General features: G+C 44.7%; 1 protein-coding gene across 4 annotated transcripts in view; it reads right to left on the bottom strand.

Annotated features, from left to right (window-relative positions):
- The window catches only part of GK5 (glycerol kinase 5), a 70,872-nt gene that overhangs the window by 12,196 nt on the left and 39,656 nt on the right, over positions 1 to 19,020 (bottom strand). For all 4 annotated transcript variants that reach the window (XM_075937655.2, XM_075937652.2, XM_075937653.2 and 1 more), the window contains 3 exons: positions 16,154 to 16,280; positions 8,343 to 8,447; positions 4,551 to 4,645 (listed from right to left, as the gene is read on the bottom strand). In XM_075937655.2, coding sequence (XP_075793770.1) covers positions 4,551 to 4,645; positions 8,343 to 8,447; positions 16,154 to 16,280 — 327 coding nt within the window. The remainder of the gene's footprint in view (positions 1 to 4,550; positions 4,646 to 8,342; positions 8,448 to 16,153; positions 16,281 to 19,020) is intronic.

Below are 19,020 nucleotides of genomic sequence, written 5' to 3'. Positions count from 1 at the left end.
AATTCTTTTCCTCCTGTAAAGTCAAAAGTCAAGCTGAACAAGGTTTGTAAGCAGCCAAAAAGCCTCTAAAATTACTTAAACCAGTACTTCTGTAGTAAAGAATATCACAACTTTCAAGTTTAGTATCTCAAGCCCTTCTGGTGCTCTGGCTCCGGCAGAATTCTTTATTCAATAGTATGGAGTTCCATTTCCAGTCCTCCCAAGATGAGACGCTTTGGGCAGGGGAATAGGGAAGGAAATGGAAAATTGCAAAAATTTTTGAGAATAAGAGTTCTCACAAAAGTTGATTTAAGAATTTTGTAAAATGTTGGGATGAGAGTGGGGACCGGCAGGGAGTCAGCAGCAAAAGGGCTGGTGGCCAGGAGCCCCACTGGGGTACAAAATATACTGGAATGATAGATCAGGTTGTGCTGGTGGGGGAGTGGCACTACATGTGAAAGAAAGTGTAGAATCAATGTAAGTAAAAATCTTATATGAACCAAACTGCTCCCTAGAACATCTATGGATTCCAGGCTCTAAAATAAGAATATAGTAGTAGGAACATATTACCAGCCACCTAACCAAATTGGTGATAGTGACTCTGAAATGTTAAGGGAGTTAGGCTATAAAAATAAAAACTTCAATAATAATGGTGATTTCAACAAACGACTGGGTTCATGTCACCTCAGGAAGGGATGCAGAGATAAAGTTTCTTGACACCTTAAATGACTGCTTCTTGGAGCAGCTGGATTTGGAACCCATAAGAGGAAAGAAAATTCTTGATTTAGTCCGAAGCAGAACGCAGGATCTAGTCCAAGAGGTGAATATAGCTGGAAAGCTTGGATATAGTGACTATAATTAAAAGGTACAGTGCCAAAAGTGAAATCCATGCAAGCTGCTTGGAAACTTTTCAAAGATCTCACAATAAAGGCTCAACTTAAATGTATACCCCCAATTAAAAATACACAGTAAGTGAACCAAAGAAGTGCTAGCATAGCTTAAAAATCAAGTAAAAGAAGCAGTGAGATAAAAAGAGGCATCAGTTAAAAAAATAAAACCTAGCGAGGAGACTAGAAAGGAGCATCAACTCTGGCAAATCAAATGTGGAAATATAATTAGGAAGGCCAAAAAAGAACTTGAAGAACAGCTAGCCAAAAGTTCAAAAGTAATAGCAATTTTTTTCAAGTACATTAGAAGCAGGGAGCCGATGAATAACCAATGGGGCCTTTGGACAATCGAGATGCTAAAGGAGCACTCAAGTATGCTAAGCTCATTGTGGAGAAACTAAATTAATTCTTTGCATCTATCTTCATGGCTGAGACCAAGAGGGAGATTCTGTCTCAGACTGAAGTGTCAGAGTAGGTTTTGGAACAAACAAACAGAAACATGTCACCAGGACAAGATGGTATTCGCCCAAAGTGTTTTTAAAGAGTTAAATGTGAAATTGCAGAACTACTAACTGTGGTTTGCAACCTATCCATTAAATCAGTTTCTGTACCAAATGACTATTAGGATAGTTAATGTGACACCAATTTTTAAAAAGGTCTGTAGAGGTGATCCTAACAAAGGCCAGTAAGTCTAACTTCAGTACTGGGCAAATTGATTGAAACTATGAAAAACAGAACTGTCAGACACATTGATAAACATAGTTTGTTGGGGAAGAGTCAACAAGATTTTTGTAAAGGGAAATCATGCCTCACTAATCTACTAAAATTCTTTGAGAGGTTCAAAAAGCACATGAACAAGGGGGATCCAGTGAATAGTGTATGTAGATTTCCAGAAAACCTTTGACAAGGTCCTTCACTAAAGGTTCTTACGCAGGGTTGGGGAACCTCAGGCCCGGGAGCCAGATCCAGCCCCCAAGGCTCAGGGATCCCCCTGCATTAGCACTCCAGCCTCCCGGCAACCCAACCACAGGGCTGGAGCATGCAAAATCTACTAGCCTGAGCCCCCAGGCTCTGGTGGGTGAGGGGAATGTGAGGAGTGTCTTTTTCATTCTCAGTCAGAGAGTTCTCAGTTTGCTTCTCACTTGTGTGTGGCCCCGGACTGATGTTTCTGTGGGTCAGCAGCCCCAAACCCAAAAAAGTTACCCCACCCATGCTCTTAAGCAAAGAGAGGGAAGGTGCTCTCATGGAGTAGTAACTGGTTAAAAGATAGGAAACAAAGGTTAGGAATAAATGGTTAGTTTTCAGAATGGAGAGAGCTGGACAATCGTGACCTGCAGGGGTCTGTACTGGGACCTATTCTATTCAACACAGAATCACAGAACACGAGAACTGGAAAGGACCACAAGAGGTCATCAAGTCCATTCCCCTGCCCTCATGACAGGACCAAGCACCACCTAGGATCAGCCCCGATAGACATTTACCTAACCAGCTCTTCAATATCTCCAGTGATGGAGATTCTACAACCTCCCTAGGCAATTTAATCCTAAGCTTAACCACCCTGAAAGTTAGGAAGTTTTTCCTAATGTCCAACCTAAACCTCCCTTTCTGAAATTTAATCCCATTGCTTCTTCGCCTATCATTGTGGGAGAAAAATCAAATGACTCCAATTGTGTCTAAAGGGGGGACTGTGCAGGAAATCAAAACTCTCTAAAAGAAAACTGCTGTAAGGGTTAAAAAGTTTTCCAGGCCTCTCTCCCTGTAACAGAGAGAAATCAAATTAACTCTAATCAAGACCCTTACAATGCCTATCTCAAGTTCATGGATACTCCTAGTCTGTCACAATTTGTCATGTAAACCCTTATCTTTGTCACAGTTTGCCTTGTAGACTTCTCCACTCAAGTTCTGATGTGGCTTTGTACTGTAAAACTTACTTCTAGCACTCCTGGTGTGAACAGAAACATCTCAGAGTACTTCTGCTGAGACTTTGATATGTTAAAGAAAAACAATCAACAACTGAACTGTCTGAACATACTGTATAAAGAATCCCTGAATCTGTCTCTCAGGGCTGCTTTCACTCTTGGAAGTGACAGCCTGCATGCATGCATCATAAAGTTTTCCTTTCTAGATTTCTCTCCTGCCTCACTGATTTGACCTCCGGCCTCGGACCCTTCTGGGGGCTCTGTACCCCAGGGGAATGAGATTTCCCCCACATCATCAGATGTTAAAGAGATTAATTTTTCTCCTTCTTTTAATAAACTTTTAGGTACTTGAAAAGTGCTATCATGTCCCACCTCAGTCTTCTCTTTTCCAAACTAAACAAATCCAATTATTTCACTCTTTCCTTATAAGTCATGCTTTCTAGACCTTAAATTATTTGTTGCTCTTCTCTGGACATATTCATAAATGATCTGGAGACAGGGGTAAACAGTGAGGGGGCAAAATTTGCATATGATACTAAACTGCTCAAGATAGTAAGGTCAAGCAGAATGTGAAGAGATTCAAAATGATCTGACAAAACTAGATACAGGCAGTCCCCGACTTACACGGATCTGACTTACGTCGGATCTGCACTTAAGAATGGGGCTTTTATCGCCCCGGAGCTCGCGGGCAGCCGGACCGCCCAGAGCGCACCGGTCCCGCCACCGCGTCCTCCAGGGCGAGAAAAGCTGCTCCGGGTCTCCCTGGTGTGCCCCCCTGCTCCGGGTCTCCTTGTCCTTTGCCCCGGAGCAAAGCCGCACAGGCGGCGGGGTCCCCCGCCTCTGCGGCTTTGCTCCTGTCTCCCTGCTGTGCACAGGGAACAAACCTATAGTCCCTATTTTGTACGTAACCCGGGGACTGCCTGTAATAAATTAGGCAACAAAATGGCAGATGAAATTCAATGCTGATAAATGCAAAGTAATGCATATTGGAAAACATAATCCCAACTATATGTATAAAATGATGGCAACTAGATTAGCTGTTACCACTCAACAGTGAGATCTTGGAATTATTGTGGACAGTTCTCTGAAAGCATTCACTCAATATGCAGAGGCAGTCAAAAAAGCAAACAGAATATTTGGAATCATTAAGAAAGAGACAGAGAGTAAGATAGAGAATATCTTATTTCTTCTATATAAATAGATAGTATGCCCACATCTTGAATACTGTATGCAGATGTGGTTGCCTCAACTTCAAAAACAAAAACCAACAAAAATACAAGAACCACCGTCTCCCCTCCGCCCCTCAAAAAAAAAAAAAAAACCCTGTCTCTGGAAAAAGTTCAGAAAAGGGCAACAAAATGTTTAGAGGTATGGAACAGCTGCTATATTAGAAAAGATTAATAAGACTTTTCAGCTTGGAAAAGAGACAACTAAGGGGGAATATAATAGATGTCTATAAAATAATGACTGGTGGGGAAGGCTCTGGACTGAGATGCAAGAGATATGGGTTCAGTTCTTGTGACACTGGGCAAATCACTTAATCAGTTCCCCATCTATAAAATGGGAATATTTCCCTACCTCACATTTTTTTTTGAGGATACATTCATTAATGTTTTTAGATGTTCAAAGAGGCCCCCAGATACCAACGTGATGGGCAGGGAACAAGACCCTGAATAGAACAGAATAGATACCAGTGACAAGTATTCATGTTCAAGCAGGACACAATAAATGGTTTTTGTCATATTATTAAGGATGGCACTTTTACCTGCAAACCACTAAAAGAGGGAACAAAACACACTCCTTCAGAATCAACCACACTTTGTGCCATTCTTGATATCTCCTCTACGCTGGTGAAAAGATCTGTACAGGTGCACATAAAAGTCACATCATTAAATTATTTACTTAGAATATTTCTTTTAGTAATCTTGACTATTATAATATATGAAGAAAAGTCTATTTGGCATATATTAAGAAAACAAAACCTCCTGAATTTCAATTCCACCAGCCCCATGAAAAAAAAAAAACTATCCAGCAATAAGATGACAAATCCACAACTATTTTCAAATATCCCTACCACTTTATCTCTCTCTCTATATATTAAAAAAACCTTTTCCTGTGGGACGGCAGAATGACACAGAGTGACATCATAGACTCATAGACTTTAAGGTCAGAAGGGACCATTATGATCATCTAGTCTGACCCCCTGCACAGTGCAGGCCACAGAATCTCACCCACCCCTCTTAGAATAATCCTCTCACCTATGTCTCAGATATTGAAGCCTTCAAATCACATGACTCTGTGTCCTGCCTGCCTCCTCCCTCTCAAGTCCGACCTTGCTGCTTCCCTTTGCCACTTGGAATTGCTATTGTAAACCAAGCCTCTACTCCCCCTTCCTCCACCTCCACCCCACAGGGCTTTCAATGCCAAGAAACATGCATAGTAGCTGGCAGACCCCACATAGCAGCTGTGACAGGCTGGGTGGGAGGAGAGGGGAAAATAGTATGGTGCTCGGGAAAGCAGCTCGGGGATAGGCACTAGGAGTGGGCCTTTCAGCTGGACTTACATGCCAGCAGTGGACTCTTGCGGGCTCCCCCGCTGCTAGGGTCTTGGGGAGCCGGAGTGTGATGCTTGACCACCCAAAGTCCGGTTGCCCTCACAGAGACTTAACACAGCTACCAGAGCACTCCTTAGCTGCCTGGGGGAGCTGCTGCACCGACCTGTTTGCTCCTTGCCTTCTGCTCCTGGCAGGCGGCCCTGGGCTCTGCAGGCAGGGCTGGGGCAGTGAGCAGCGCAGACAGGACAATAAAGGAGAGAGATAGAGACAGCAGCCCTCTGCACTGCTGCTTTCCCCACCACAGCAGGCTGCAGTGCCTCGGAGCGACGGATGCACACAGCACTACCTGTGCCTCACTGCACCCCACATGGGGCATGCAGGCACGCCTGTGTCTCCCCGGACACCGTGATTAAAACCGGGCCTGGCATGCGCCATGGTTGATGGGGTAGCTGGAGAGGAGAAAGGAACCATGCTGGTGGTGGGGCAGAGGGGGAAGGGACCCTGGCTTGAGGGGGGAGTGAGAAGGAGCCCCAGCTAATGTGGTAGGGAAGGGAGAAGGGGCCCAGGCTCGCAGTGGAAGGGGAGAGAGAAGGGGTCTGGACTGGCAGGGTGGGGGGGGGGAAGGAAAAAGGGGGCTCCAGGCTGGCATAGCAAGGGAGGGAGAAGGGGCTCAGGCTGGCATGGTGGAGGGCGGGGAGGAGGGAGACCTGGACTGGCATGGCAGGGGAGGGAGAAGGGGCCTGGGCTGGTGGGGCGGGGTAAGGGGAACCCAGGCTGGCAAAATGTGGTGGGAGGGGGGGGGAGAGAAAGAGCCCAGGCAGCATCTAAAGTAACATTTACTATCAAGTTACTCATCTCAAGTAACTGGTAATCAATTATCTCAAGTTACAATTCAAATAAAATTGGGCACCAGATTTAAAATATGTAAGATAGAAAGATTGGAGTTTTCAGGAAAGAACAAAAGAAATGATTAACTGTTTCTGAAAGGCCTCTAAAGCTGTGGTTCCCAACCTGTGGTCTGTGGACCCAGATGGTACTACAGGGGCCCGATCCTTACTTTCCTTTTCTACTTTTCTTTCTGTATATCAAAGAAAGTTTCTCCTGTGGAATGACAGAGTGACATCTTCACATCACTTTGGTGTCCCACAGGCTCTGATCTCGCACAGGCTCCCCTGCCTCGGACACTAGGTAGATGGGGCTGCAGGCTCACGAAAAGCACAGGGGGAGGCAGACCGTGTCCCTGGCCACCTGCCCGCTATCTCATCTCCCAAGCCGCCCTGGTGAGACCCAAGCCCAGATTGGCTCCCTCCTTCCCAGCCACGTAAAGGGCTGCAGTAATGAGTGGCACCTCTGCACGGCAGGCGGCCTGGCGACACTGACCTGAGCAGCCCGGGCCCCCTTTGCCTGGAGCTGCAGCCTCGTCCCCCTCTCCTAGTCCCAGTGCAGTTGGAGTACTAATGCTGGCTTCCCGCTGTGTGGGGGGATGGGGAAGCCCCAGCTTCACTCATGGGGAAGAATCACTCCCTCCCCCCACTGCTTCCCCGGTGCTCCCAAGTGGGGGAGGGGGTGAGAGCCGTGCCAGTTCCCCTGTGCTTGGGATATTAGTCTGAACACTAATTAGGTCCTATTAAAATCATGGTTGAGCATTTAATGTCCTTTGATAATTCCAGTGTCTGTTGTTAAATGTTGCTTTTGAAATAGGTTTGTAGACATGAATTTATTTTATTCTCAACCTGGCAAGCACCAGGGACAGGGTGAGGTGCCCAGCATCCCCTACCACCTACCACCCCATCCTCCGCCATGCCCCATGTGGCTGTGTCCTGAGCCCAGCGCCAAGCTGCCTGAGGCATCACAAAGGGGTGGCCTAGTAGTGTTCAGAGCAGCTGCCAACCCGCTGGCGCAGTTTCCTTGCTGGTTAGGTTGCCTGTTCAAGGGAGGGAGCAGGGTGTGCGTAGAAAGGGAGGAAGGGGGATACGGTGTATGTGGGTGGTGGGTGGTGTGGTAAAGGGGAATGGTGAGGTGATATAGGAATGGAGGAAGGGGGGTGGGCAGTGTGAGGGCATGGAGGGGGCGGGGCTAGGGAAGGATGGGGTGTAGGAATGGAGGAAGGAGGTGGAGGCAGGAATTGGCAGTGTGGGGAGGGGTTAGGGAGGATGGTGGGTGTAGGAATGGAGATGGGGGTAGAGATGGAAAGAGGGCAGTGTGGGGTAGGGCAGGGTTAGGGAGGATTGGTGGATGTAGGAATAGAGGCAGAGGTGGGGGTAGGGATTAAGGAAGGGGATGTGCTGTGAGCCATGGAGCTTTAGGTGCTGGCTCTTCCTCTCATGTGGGGGAGGGGAGAAGCTAGGGCTGGCCACTGGGAAGGGGCGGGGGAAGAGCCAGAGCTGGCACAGCTTGGGCTGGGGGGAGGGAGGAAAACCACGGTTGCTTACCCCCAGAGACAGCGGGGTTGGTGAGCATAGTGAGCAGGGGGCATAGCCCCGTAGTCGTTTCTTACTTTCCTTTTCTTTTTTCCCCCCTTACTTTTCTTTTTTTTCCTCCCACAAGGAGTGGGTCCGTGAAACTGTAATAGATTGAAAAGGAGTCCATATGCTCCAAAAGGTTGGGAACCACTGCTCCAAAGGAAATATTAAAAGAATTGAGCATGTTCAGTCAAGAAAAAAAGATGACAAACAAGAAAAAGGAATATTACTAAAAGAACAGGAATCCATTTTTTTCATTAATCAATTGGAACTAATGGGCCTGCATTTCAACAAGGAAATTTCAAGTTAGATATTACTATAGTTTAAAAAAAAAATCCTAGCAATGCAACAGGCTACTTAAAGAGACTGTGGAATTGCCACCACTGGGAATTTTCCAGGATAAATTATACCACTTACCTATTAAAGAGAAATAATGGAAGCCTAATACCTTGAACAGGAGCCAGCTAGAGAATCCTATAAAGCAGCATCTTACAGGGAACATTGCTTTATAGCATTATATATATATTAATAAGTTACTTACCTAACTTCTTAGCCCATTTTATGGTAGAGCCAGCATCTGCTGCGCTGCCTTCAGTTAAGAAGACCACCTCTTTCCCAATCTTCCAACCAACCAGTGGATACAGACCTTAAAATTTTGCACATGCGTGTATATGCACAAACATAGGAAATAAAATAAAAGTATTCAAGTCCATTAAGTGCTTTCAGGGAGATGAAATAAAACACAACAAAATGTCCTTAAACTGTATAGGTTGAACCTCTGTAGTCCAGCACTCCCTTGTCCGGCAACATCCGTGGTTTGGTATGATTCTAGATAGCTGGATGTCCACATATCATGGGTGTGGCCAAGTTTCCTGCAGTCCCATAAAGTTTGTTTACAGCCACTAGTCCTTGCTCTCAGTGTTCTATGCTGTTATTTAGCTCTAATTTACCCTTAAGTGTCTTCTAATAGCCCAGTAAGCAGTGGAAGCATTGATAATGCTGCTAGACAATATTGACCTCCTGTGGTTGGGAAAATTCTCTGGTTCAGCACAGGTTAGGTCCTGAGGGTGCCAGACTAGAGAAGTTCAACATGTAGGCACAATTTTTGTCTACTTCCTTTACATTCCTTGAACATTTTGTGGGGCCTTAAAAGAAAATATTCCACCAAAAATGCAAAAGTAAACCAGACAAGAATAGTTTATTTTTAATAGAGGAGATATGAAAAGCAAACTATAATCAATTTAGAGTTACTATATCTAGTTACAAAAAAGGCCACTGAAAGAATAAAAATAACTACTAAAGAATAGATGTTTTGAGAGCTTCATGAAGCAGTTTAGGATTTTACAAAGTTAAGATTCTTGTTAGAAACATTATTTAGCATGTGGATGTTAGAAACAAAAAGTCTTAAAAGCTATAAAATTCTGCAATTTAAAATATATCTGCCCATAATTAAAGCTATTCAACGTGTACACATGCTTTTCTTAAATTACAGAAGTTACTTACACAAAAAGATTTCTACAGGGTTCTGAATATTCTTAGTCCTAATATAAATCAAAAGGCTTCAGACTCCAAGCAGAAAATACACAGAGATACAGAAACATAAAACAACAGTCATGAGGGAAAAAACAGTGCCATTCACTGAAGGTACTCAAACAGTGACAAAAATATTTCTGAAAATTCATTTTTCAATATACAATTCTATGTAAGAGAATGAGTTTCATAATTAGGATGTCTCTGTGCTTTTGCTAGCCATCTGTGGCACTGTGCTGTGAGATTTGCCTTATACAAAACAATACGAATCCCAATTTAAAATATGTACGTTAAGAGTATAAAACAAACATCATGTTCTTATGCATACGTGAAATAATTCAGTGTGTGGAGCAGTTCATTTGTTGCTAGGATGTGATTCAGTAAAAGATGGATCATTTTGTGAAAAGGACACAGTTTTGCTAATAACAGCTTCAAAAGAACAAAGAAATGCAGAAATACAATGGTAAATACAATGTGGCTTTAAATCAGTTAATTTGAAATAGTAGTGTGTTCCCTGCTGAAAGTATGAAGCAGTGCTGCCTGCTGAAAGTATGAAGCTTTCAAAGTTACTGTAACATTTGGAAACTAGAAACACTTAAAAAACAACAAATAGTCTTGCAGCTCAAACTAACAAAACATGTAGATGGTATCATAAGCTTTCATGGGCAGAACCCACTTCAGATGAATGGATTTATAAGGTCCAGTTTTGAAATAAATAGGGGATGGGGGGAAGAGAAGGAAAAAAAAAGGAAACAGTCAGTCAGAGTCTCCATGCTACATGAAGCTGATAAAGAAGTTGCAAATTGTTCTTAAGTACTCATTGTTTGTTTTTTTATCTCATTAGGATGTGGAATGTAGCGGGCCATCCAGCCAATGTCTTTATTCATACCTTTGGAAACTAATCACACATGATTGAAGATAAACCTGAACATTTTTTTTCAGAGAAAGCTTAAAGACTTGAAAAAACATCAACAAATCATCATTACTTAAACTGGTAACATCAACACAAATATCTCTCATTGGATATGTTTGCAAACTGTGCAGAGTATAAAGCACAATTACAAAGAACTGGTTTAAAATGTTAATGATCTTCAAGTAATTCCCAAACTGCAAACAGTGCCTTTGTCAAACTAAAGACAGACTACACTGTTTCATACTTTATTAGTGGTATGCCTGAAGATGTCAAAGTAGGGATGTAATAGTATAGTCGATTAACCAACAAGTAAAAGTTTATAGGTTAATGATATAGATTACATACATTTCCCACCTCCCTCCAGCAGTAAATCTTTTAGCAGGCTGGCCAGCAGCCCAGCTCAGTTCTAGTTTGCACTGGGCCCAGGACCTACGCCCATTGTGGCTCTGTATTTAAAGTGTAATAAGAGCCAGGTGGGCAGGCAGCCCAGCTCAGTTCCGGCTTGCACTGAGTCTGGACAGGGGCTGCTGCCACCCTGTGCTGCTGCCTCTGTATCAGAAGCAACAGCGCAGGGTGGCAGGCAGCCAACCAATCCGTGAGGTGAACTGGATTTTAAATTGGCTCCCCTGGAGGACCAGCTCCTGCCTGGCTCCCCGCGCTGCTGCCTCTAATAGAGAGACAGCAGTGCAGAGTAGCAGGGGGCTCGCTGGGAGTGGGACTGGAGTGCACTGACTGCCAGCCCCACCCCCAGGGACTACAAAATAGTTGAGTAACTGATAAGAACTCATGAGGTTAATCAACTATTCGATTAACTAATATTTAACATCCCTATGTCAGAGAGGAGCTGCTTTCAAAATTGAGGGAATGTGTCTACTTAACAATTCACCTGGTGTATCTAGTATTGCATAGCTTTTACTCTTATAAAGTGACTTGGTGACTGTTTAATAGACTCACTCTTTTGTAAAGCTGTGCTGGAATACATAACAGGTGAAGTATCTGAGACAACTCAAGGGACAGTCAAACATTTGTACATGGAGTGGGAGTTAGGGGTGTCAGTGGTTTACCTGGGAGGAACAATAATTTTTAGTGGAGGGCCATTCCAAGATTTTGGTAAGTGGTCAAGGGCTGCACTTTGGGGGTGGGGGACACACAGGGTCTGGGTCAGCAGGTGGGCTATAGAAGGGAGCAGGAGGGAATGTGGGGTCTGAGAGGGAGTTTGGGCGAAGGAGGGGGTTATGCTTGGGGTGCAGGGTCCAGGAGGGGTTATGGGTACAGGAGAGGATTCTGGCCCGGGGGAGGGGTGTAGGAGGCGGTACAAGGTGTGGGAGGGAATAGTGACTGGGGAGAAAGGGGTGCAGAGAGTTTGGGTGGTGATGTGAGGCAGGGGAATGGGGAGCAGGGTCAGGAAGAACTATGTGTGCAGGAAATTATTCTGGCCTGGGGGAAGGACATAGGTTAGGGTGCAGGGTCTGGGAGGGAGCTGTGACCTGGAGGAGGTGGGGACAGGATACAGAGGGTCCCAGACCCTGGCCCCATCCACAGAAGTGCAACCCTTGACCACTTACCAAAATCTTGGAATGGGTGGTGGCCTGGAGCACGTAGTTGGGGGAAAAATGGGGATGGGGTGCCATAAGCAGGATCTGGCTGGGAGGCACTTACCTAGGTGGCTCCCAGCTAGCAGCTCTGCAGGAACTCGAGACAGGCTCTATTCCTGACTGCTGGGTGGTCTGTTCCATGTGCCTCTGCTCCAGCATAGGGGGGGAGTGAGGAGGCTTCATTCGCTGCTCCTGCTTTCAGCAAAATGAGTCAGCTCCTATTGGCCAGAAACTGGCCAATGGAAATGGAGGGATTTTGCTAGGGGGTGGAGACAGCACACAAAGCTTTCTCCTCCCTGCCCAGACTGCATAGCAATTAGCAGCGTGCTGTTTAAAGTGGCTGCTGCTGCTCTGTAGTAAGGGCACCAGCGAGGCAGCCACAGGTTGGATCCGGCCACTTGGCGGGCTCGATCTGAGCCACTAGGTGCCTCTTGCCCACCCCTGGGATAACCAGTAAACATCACCCTTACTGCGTGCTTACCAGTTACCAGTTAACCAGCAGCTCAGCTGAGCTGGAACAACTCCCCACCCACCCGCGGTGGCGCATGGTAGGCCTGCCCCAACTGGAGCAGCCCCTGCCTGTGGTGGGCCCGATCTGTGCTGTGGGAGGGGGCACTTCAATCTAGCTGGGCCCACTGCACCACAGATGGGGGGTGCTCCAGCCTGTGGCAACCCTGGGGCTGTTGCTACACTTTGAAGGCAGAGGCACCTTTATTGACTTATTGAATAGTTGAAGCAAATTGCATTGACTATCGATTAACCAGTTAATCTAAATGTAACATCCCTTGAGCAAACTTCTAGAGCCAGAGCTGTGTTTTTGTTCAGAGTTATGGACAACTTCCATTCCCAAGGTATCTGTAACTCTAAGGTTCTACTATAACCTTTTATTGGAGAATGTAAGGCTGTGATGCCAGCCAAATGAACTCTCTAGTGGAACTCAGTAAAAACCCCAAGCTCTTTAGTTTTAGAATGTAGTCCAGTATGTCTGGAAGTGATGAGCTTGCTGGTGCAAAGTGACATCACACCAGCAGGAAAATCCCGTGCATTTTTGTAACTAAATGCAGCATGCAGACTGTTTTCTGCTGCACAGTAGCACTCTTTTTACTTGCTGTGAACAGGCCATTTCTATACCTGTGAACCAATGATCAGCCATGGTTTGAGATGAAGGATTCTGAGACTGAAGTGAAGGCTCTTTCCACACTTCTGGGAGAAGAGCAGTGGTGGAGGATGATAAATGAGAACAGGTAAGGAAACTATGTTTGTCTGGGCCACATTGGAACAATCAAAATAACTCTGGCCCAGACCTTTTTATTTTGAGTAGAAGTATGGATATCAGAGGAGCCTGAGGGCTTGCATACAGAAGACCCAACAACCTCTGCAAATGAAAGGCATCACCCAGGGAGTGGTGACGCAGCCCTGCTCTGGGACAAAACTGGGTGTATTTCTGAGGTGTGCCCCATTTCAGATTACATGAAGCACCCATTCATGGTTTCAAACAAGTGCCTGCTGTCTATGTCCCTGGAAGGTAAGGTGCCCTATTGACAATCTGATTGCATATAATCTCCAAAATCCACTTGTCCATAGCAAGGGACTTCAAAGCTTACTGGAAGTGGTAAAGGTGGCTGCTGAAGGGAAGAAGGCAAGTGAAATGCTGCAGCCGGTAAGAAAGAGAATGGCAACTCGGGACCTCGATGATCCCATTAAAATTAATACTTTGATGTGGCAGGTTGTGAAGTTGAAGGCTAGGATGAAGGTAGTATCCTACTCTAGAACTTCTGTCTCATGGGACGAGGTTCATACTGCTTCTATGAGCTCAGTAACTGGGTGGGATGAGATCTCTGTGCTGTCTGGGACCTACTAAATTCTCTCTTCTGAGCTGGTGTGTAGATTCCCAGAGATTCTAAAATGGCCCTGGAATCTTTTAATGTATAGAGATTCATTAGTGTTGTCTGCAAACAACTTAATGTCATCAAAAGGGAGGTCTTCTATCCTAGTCTGGACCTCCTTTGGAAATCCTGAGAAGTGTAGCCAGGAGGCTCTCCTTATTACTACCTCCACAGAAGTTGAAGGAGTGGCAGTATCAAGAGAGTCAAGAAAAGTCTGTTGAGAAATCATGGCAAGCAGTTAGTCTTCTGCAATAATTGCCTGGAACTGTTCTCTGTGTTGTCAGCAAGGATGCATCTATACTGCATCATAGCTTAACATAAGATAAGCAATTCACATTGCTCAATTTGCGTATCTTATTTCGATCTAGCTTATTTTGTAATTTGGTGCTGTCTACACAGTACGAAATTTCAAAGTAACCCACTAACGTCCCTTACTCTTTATGGAATGAGGTTTACAGGGATGTCGGAATAGTGAGCCTGTTATATTTTTAAATAACGGGCTTGCTGTGAAGACACAGGATAGCTATTTTGGGGTACTCTGGGATCCTGAAATAGTGTTGCAGTGTAGACATAGCCCTTATGTTCAATAAACGAGTTCAGCTTGGTATAATTTGTGTTTTTGTTCTTTGTCATTAAGCCAGAGGTAGCTGGAAATTCTAAACTGTAAAGTAACTGAGGAATAAGATTGCTTAACAAAGAGGTTGAGACGCTTATGATTTTTATTACAAGCCATAGATTTAGTGTAGAGCTGCCTTCCATGTTTGTTAACCACCTCACCTTCCAAGGAATTAGGGGATGGGTGAGCAAATACAAATTCTGGCTCCTGAGGAAGAGCGTAATATTTCTGTCTGCCCTTTTGCACGTGGGAGGAATTCAGGCCAAAGTATGTGAGATGACCATTGTAGGACCCAAGAGTGCCTTTTTGACTGACAGGCAATATGGGCAGAGGGGGCTGCATGGAGAATACTGAGCAGCTTATCATGCACTTCTTTAATCTCCACCAGGGTGATCTGTAAAGAATTTGCAACCCTCTTGATGAGATCCTGAAACTACTTAAAACTGTAAGAATGGTCTGGAAAACACTTAGCCCTGCCATGAGTGCAGGGGACTGGACTAGATGACCTTGAGATCCCTTCCAGTCCTATGAATCTAGGTGGCATTTGGGGATGAAGAAATGTTTCATGTAGGAAAATCTTGTCAGCCCTGGCCTCTTATTCCTCAAAGGTCTCTGCCTGAGACTTTGGTCTCTTGGAAAGATAGGGTGAGAAGGGTTGTCTATATCTGTCAACAGCAGATGTTGAGACCCCATAGGAGTGGTGCAGAAAGCCTTGCATAGATATTTGGAAGATTAAGTCAAAATCTTCATCAGAATCCTCCCCCTCTAATGTCATTCAGTAACAGTGGGGCAGAAGAAGCAGATTGTGGTACACTATCAGTACTGGATGGGTGTCCAGAGATCTGGAGACTCCTGGTATTGAAGAAATGTGAGGTAACACCATTGGTACCAGACAGGTATGTCCAAAGACTTGGAATTTCTGGGTACAAAGCAGAGTTTGCATATGAGCAATGGTTAATCAGGAGTCTCTGATGCTGTGAAGAATCCAGGGAAACCTCAATTCTTATGGTACTAATAGGGTCAGTATCATGGCCTGGGAATGAGCTTAGTAACAGTAGCTAAGGGAGTTAACAATACCATGAGTTTTGAACATTTTGGAGAGAATCTGGTCAGAGTTCAAGCCCTCTTTTTCAGTACCACAGTAGAGCTCTTCTTGATGACACGGTCTTCCTGTTGGTACCAATGGTCTCTTGAAGTCCGATACTTAAGCGTCTGTGAGCTTACAGAGTTCTTGGTACCAGAGGAACCAGCAGCCTTGTGGGTACAATACTGGAGACCAATGGGACATGGGAGAGATGATGACAAACTTCTTTGAGCTTGATTCCGTATCTGGAGAACTTTAGAAGACTTGAGAGGAATCTTGTTCTCTCTCTCAGATGTCCTTGAAGAGTGCGGCTCAGAGACAGAAAAGGCAGCTGACTTCCTTTGAGACTGGCATGCAGGAGGATGCTCCTGGTTTGGATCAGAGACAGGATGCAATCTCTCCATTGTAAGGAGTGAAATTTTGTCTCTAGATTTGAATACCAGATAGAGGTTACACTTTTGAGAAATACAAGTTTCTCTAAGACCATAGATGGGATCAAATGGACACTGCTATGAGAAATCTCTGACTGAAGGTGATGGGGGCACTTCTAAGCATACTTAGAAGGGAGCACATACAGGGACACCATTCAAAGAAGAAAATGCCCTTCATTCCTTTAATTCCAAAAGCAGCAAAAAATTCAAGACAAAACCTATTTTTAACCTTGTTGCAATCATCTTTAAAAAACAGGTAAAAAAAATGATAAAACAGTTTTAAATGCCAAAATTTACCTGCCCTAGACGTGTGAAGTTGGTTCCCAGTGTTAACATCCCAAAAGGTACCTGTTCCCATGGTTATTTTAACATCTCCTGCATGAAAGCAGCATTGTCCAAACATGGCTGCCTGCTGGTCAGCTACCTACAGTGCAAACAAACATACCAATTACTAACAGCAGCTAAATTTTGATGCATAAGATTTCCCCCATCTTCAAATACATATATTTCACACTTTAGAATAATCATATTCATATATTTCCTTTTCTGAAAAAGTAACAATGATAAAATACAAATTCTTTTATATATGGCAGTTTTGTTTTTGATTTTCAAGTCTCTTTCAAGTTCAAGACTTTCAACTCTCTTATGTTAATCATAATGGACCAAATTCTACCATCTTTGCTTACACTGTAGATTTCAGCAGTACTACTAGCAGTATAAAGTACTATTCAAACAATGGCTGAGACACATCCCATGGTAAGTGTCTACTTAAATAGAACGCTGCTTATCATCAATATCTGTTAGAACTGGTATAAAAAATAAGCCAAATCTAAACTGTTTTGAAAAAGCTAATGGCCAAAGTTCCCTGTCCTATGCAACATATCTAAATAATTATCCTTTATTCTATACAGGCAGTCCCCGAGTTACGCGGATCCGACTTATGTCGGATCCGTACTTACGAACGGGGCTTTTCCCGCCCCGGAGGATGCGGGCAGCGGGACCGCCCAGACGCGCCGTGGTCCTGCCGCCCGCGTCCTCTGGGGCGAGAAAAGCTGCTCCGCGTCTCCCTGGTCTGCTGGGGGAGAGGTCCCCAGCAGACCAGGGAGACGCGGAGCAAAGCCGCCTAGGAGCGGCGCTACTGGACCAACCCAGCAGCACCCCAGCTGCTCTGCCCCAGGCGTCCCCAAGTCAGCCGCTGCTGAAACTGACCAGAAGCTGACTACAGGAAGCCGGAGGCAGAGTTGCTCTGCCCCGGGCTTCCTGGAATCAGCCGCTGATCAGTTTCAGCAGCTTCTGACTTGGGGACACCTGGGGTAGAGCAGCTGGGGTGCTGCCGGGTTGGTCCCCGCAGCGCCGAGGTGCGGTGCTGCGGGGACCTACCCGGCAGTGTCCCAGCTGCTCTGTCCCAGGCGTCCAGATTCAGCTGCTGTTGAAACTGATCAGCGGCTGATTCCAGGAAGCCCGGGGAAGAGAAACTCTGCCTCGGGCTTCCGGTAGACAGCCGCTGGTCAGTTTCAGCAGCGGCTGAATCTGGACGCCAGTTCCAACTTAAGTACAAATTCAACTTAAGTACAAACCTACAGTCCCTATCTTGTACGTAACCCGGGGACTGCCTGTATAAGTTATAAACAACAACTTATCCTCTTCCAAGCAATCTTCCACTTCTGGGAAAATCAGATCAATATGATGAGCTTTGTAAGGCTTGGTTACAAAGCTTTTTGATATGTTTTTAATAAAGTGGAGAAAAATTTGCATTTGTTTTGTACCACAGCAATCACTTGTCTAGTTTTTGATATACAGCTTCCTACCTCATTTTTTTTCTTCCTCGTACTTCAGTTTTTCTCATTTAAATCAAAATTATATACAAGATGATTTCACCAGAACCAATGCTCCATTTACTAAGCAGCTTACTGCACCTAAATCATTTAACAAACTGAAAATTCTGCAACAATTTCAAGTAAAAGTTCAAAAATGGAGGTTTTAAAATGAATTAATTGTGAAAATGAGTAACACAATCAGTAAATTATATCCTGAGTTATTTTAATATTAGATTCAATCAAAAACTCAATTCTCTTCATTTTATTTTATTCAGTTCCCAACTTTCAATATGCCACTCCATTTTTCCTTCTTTTTTAAATACACAGTATTAACAAAAATACTGCAGAAGCATTCAAGGGAAAAGTTTGATGTTTTGGCACATGACAAATGGAACAGTAATGGTTTTTAGAATATCAAAACACAGAGGTGGTCATTTGTGTTCCCCTTTGTGGGTAGGGACGACATAGTTGAAGTTTTGAAGTGTTTAACTTTTATTTCTCTGACCCCAACCTCTAACCGCCTCCCCAACTGACCCCTTAACAGTCCACAACTGTCTCCAACAATAAGCAAATTACTTTTAGAAGGAAACTTCCAGCTAATCAGTGAAACAGTTACCAAAACTGACATTTAAATTAGCTTCAGGGATTACACTCCACTGAGATGAATGGCAGTTGTTGGATATAATTTTTTACAATCAGCTCATATTTTATTTACAAATAGATTTTCTACAGTATTTGTTATCTCACAAACAGTAATGGATTTCACCAGCCCTATAGAGGTAGTGAATTATCATCCCTACTTTACGTCCTGACCATATGTCCTGATTTTTCAGGGACTGTCCCGAATTTGAATACTCTGTCCTGGTGCCCCATCAAGTAGTGATATGTCCCAGAAAGCCCTGCCAGACATTTCACTACTTGATGAGGAGGTACCAGGAAGGTTCAGGGGTAAGGAAAGGTGCCAGGGATTTCTGGGGGCAAAGCAGAAGGGAAGACACATGGAGGGGTGGGATGGGCACCAGAGGACAGAGGAGAGAGGCAGGGCAGGTGGGTAGAGGGAGGTGTTAGAGAGGGAATGGGGAGGGGCAACTACAAATGATCAGAGTGGGGCTAGAGGAGGAGTAGACACAGGGGGAAGAGAAGAGTTGGTGCAGGGGACAGGGGCTGGTCCCCAAAGGGCTGAGTCAGGACACCTGAGGAGTGTGAGGGGTGGGGGGTAGCACCAAGCATCAGAGGAGCAGATGAGGGGACGGTGGGAGACATGGCAGCGGAGGGAAAAAGGAGAGGTTTATAAGATATTTATTAATAACTTGGATGCCACAGTGGCACACAGCTGAACAAGTGCAC

This window comes from Pelodiscus sinensis, chromosome 10 (genome assembly GCF_052426305.1).
Source record: "Pelodiscus sinensis isolate ZL-2025 chromosome 10, ASM5242630v1, whole genome shotgun sequence".
In the NCBI taxonomy this organism is placed as follows: Eukaryota; Metazoa; Chordata; order Testudines; family Trionychidae; genus Pelodiscus; species Pelodiscus sinensis.
The sequence above is the reverse complement of the archived record's forward strand: the minus strand, read 5'-3'. Positions and strand labels throughout refer to the sequence as shown.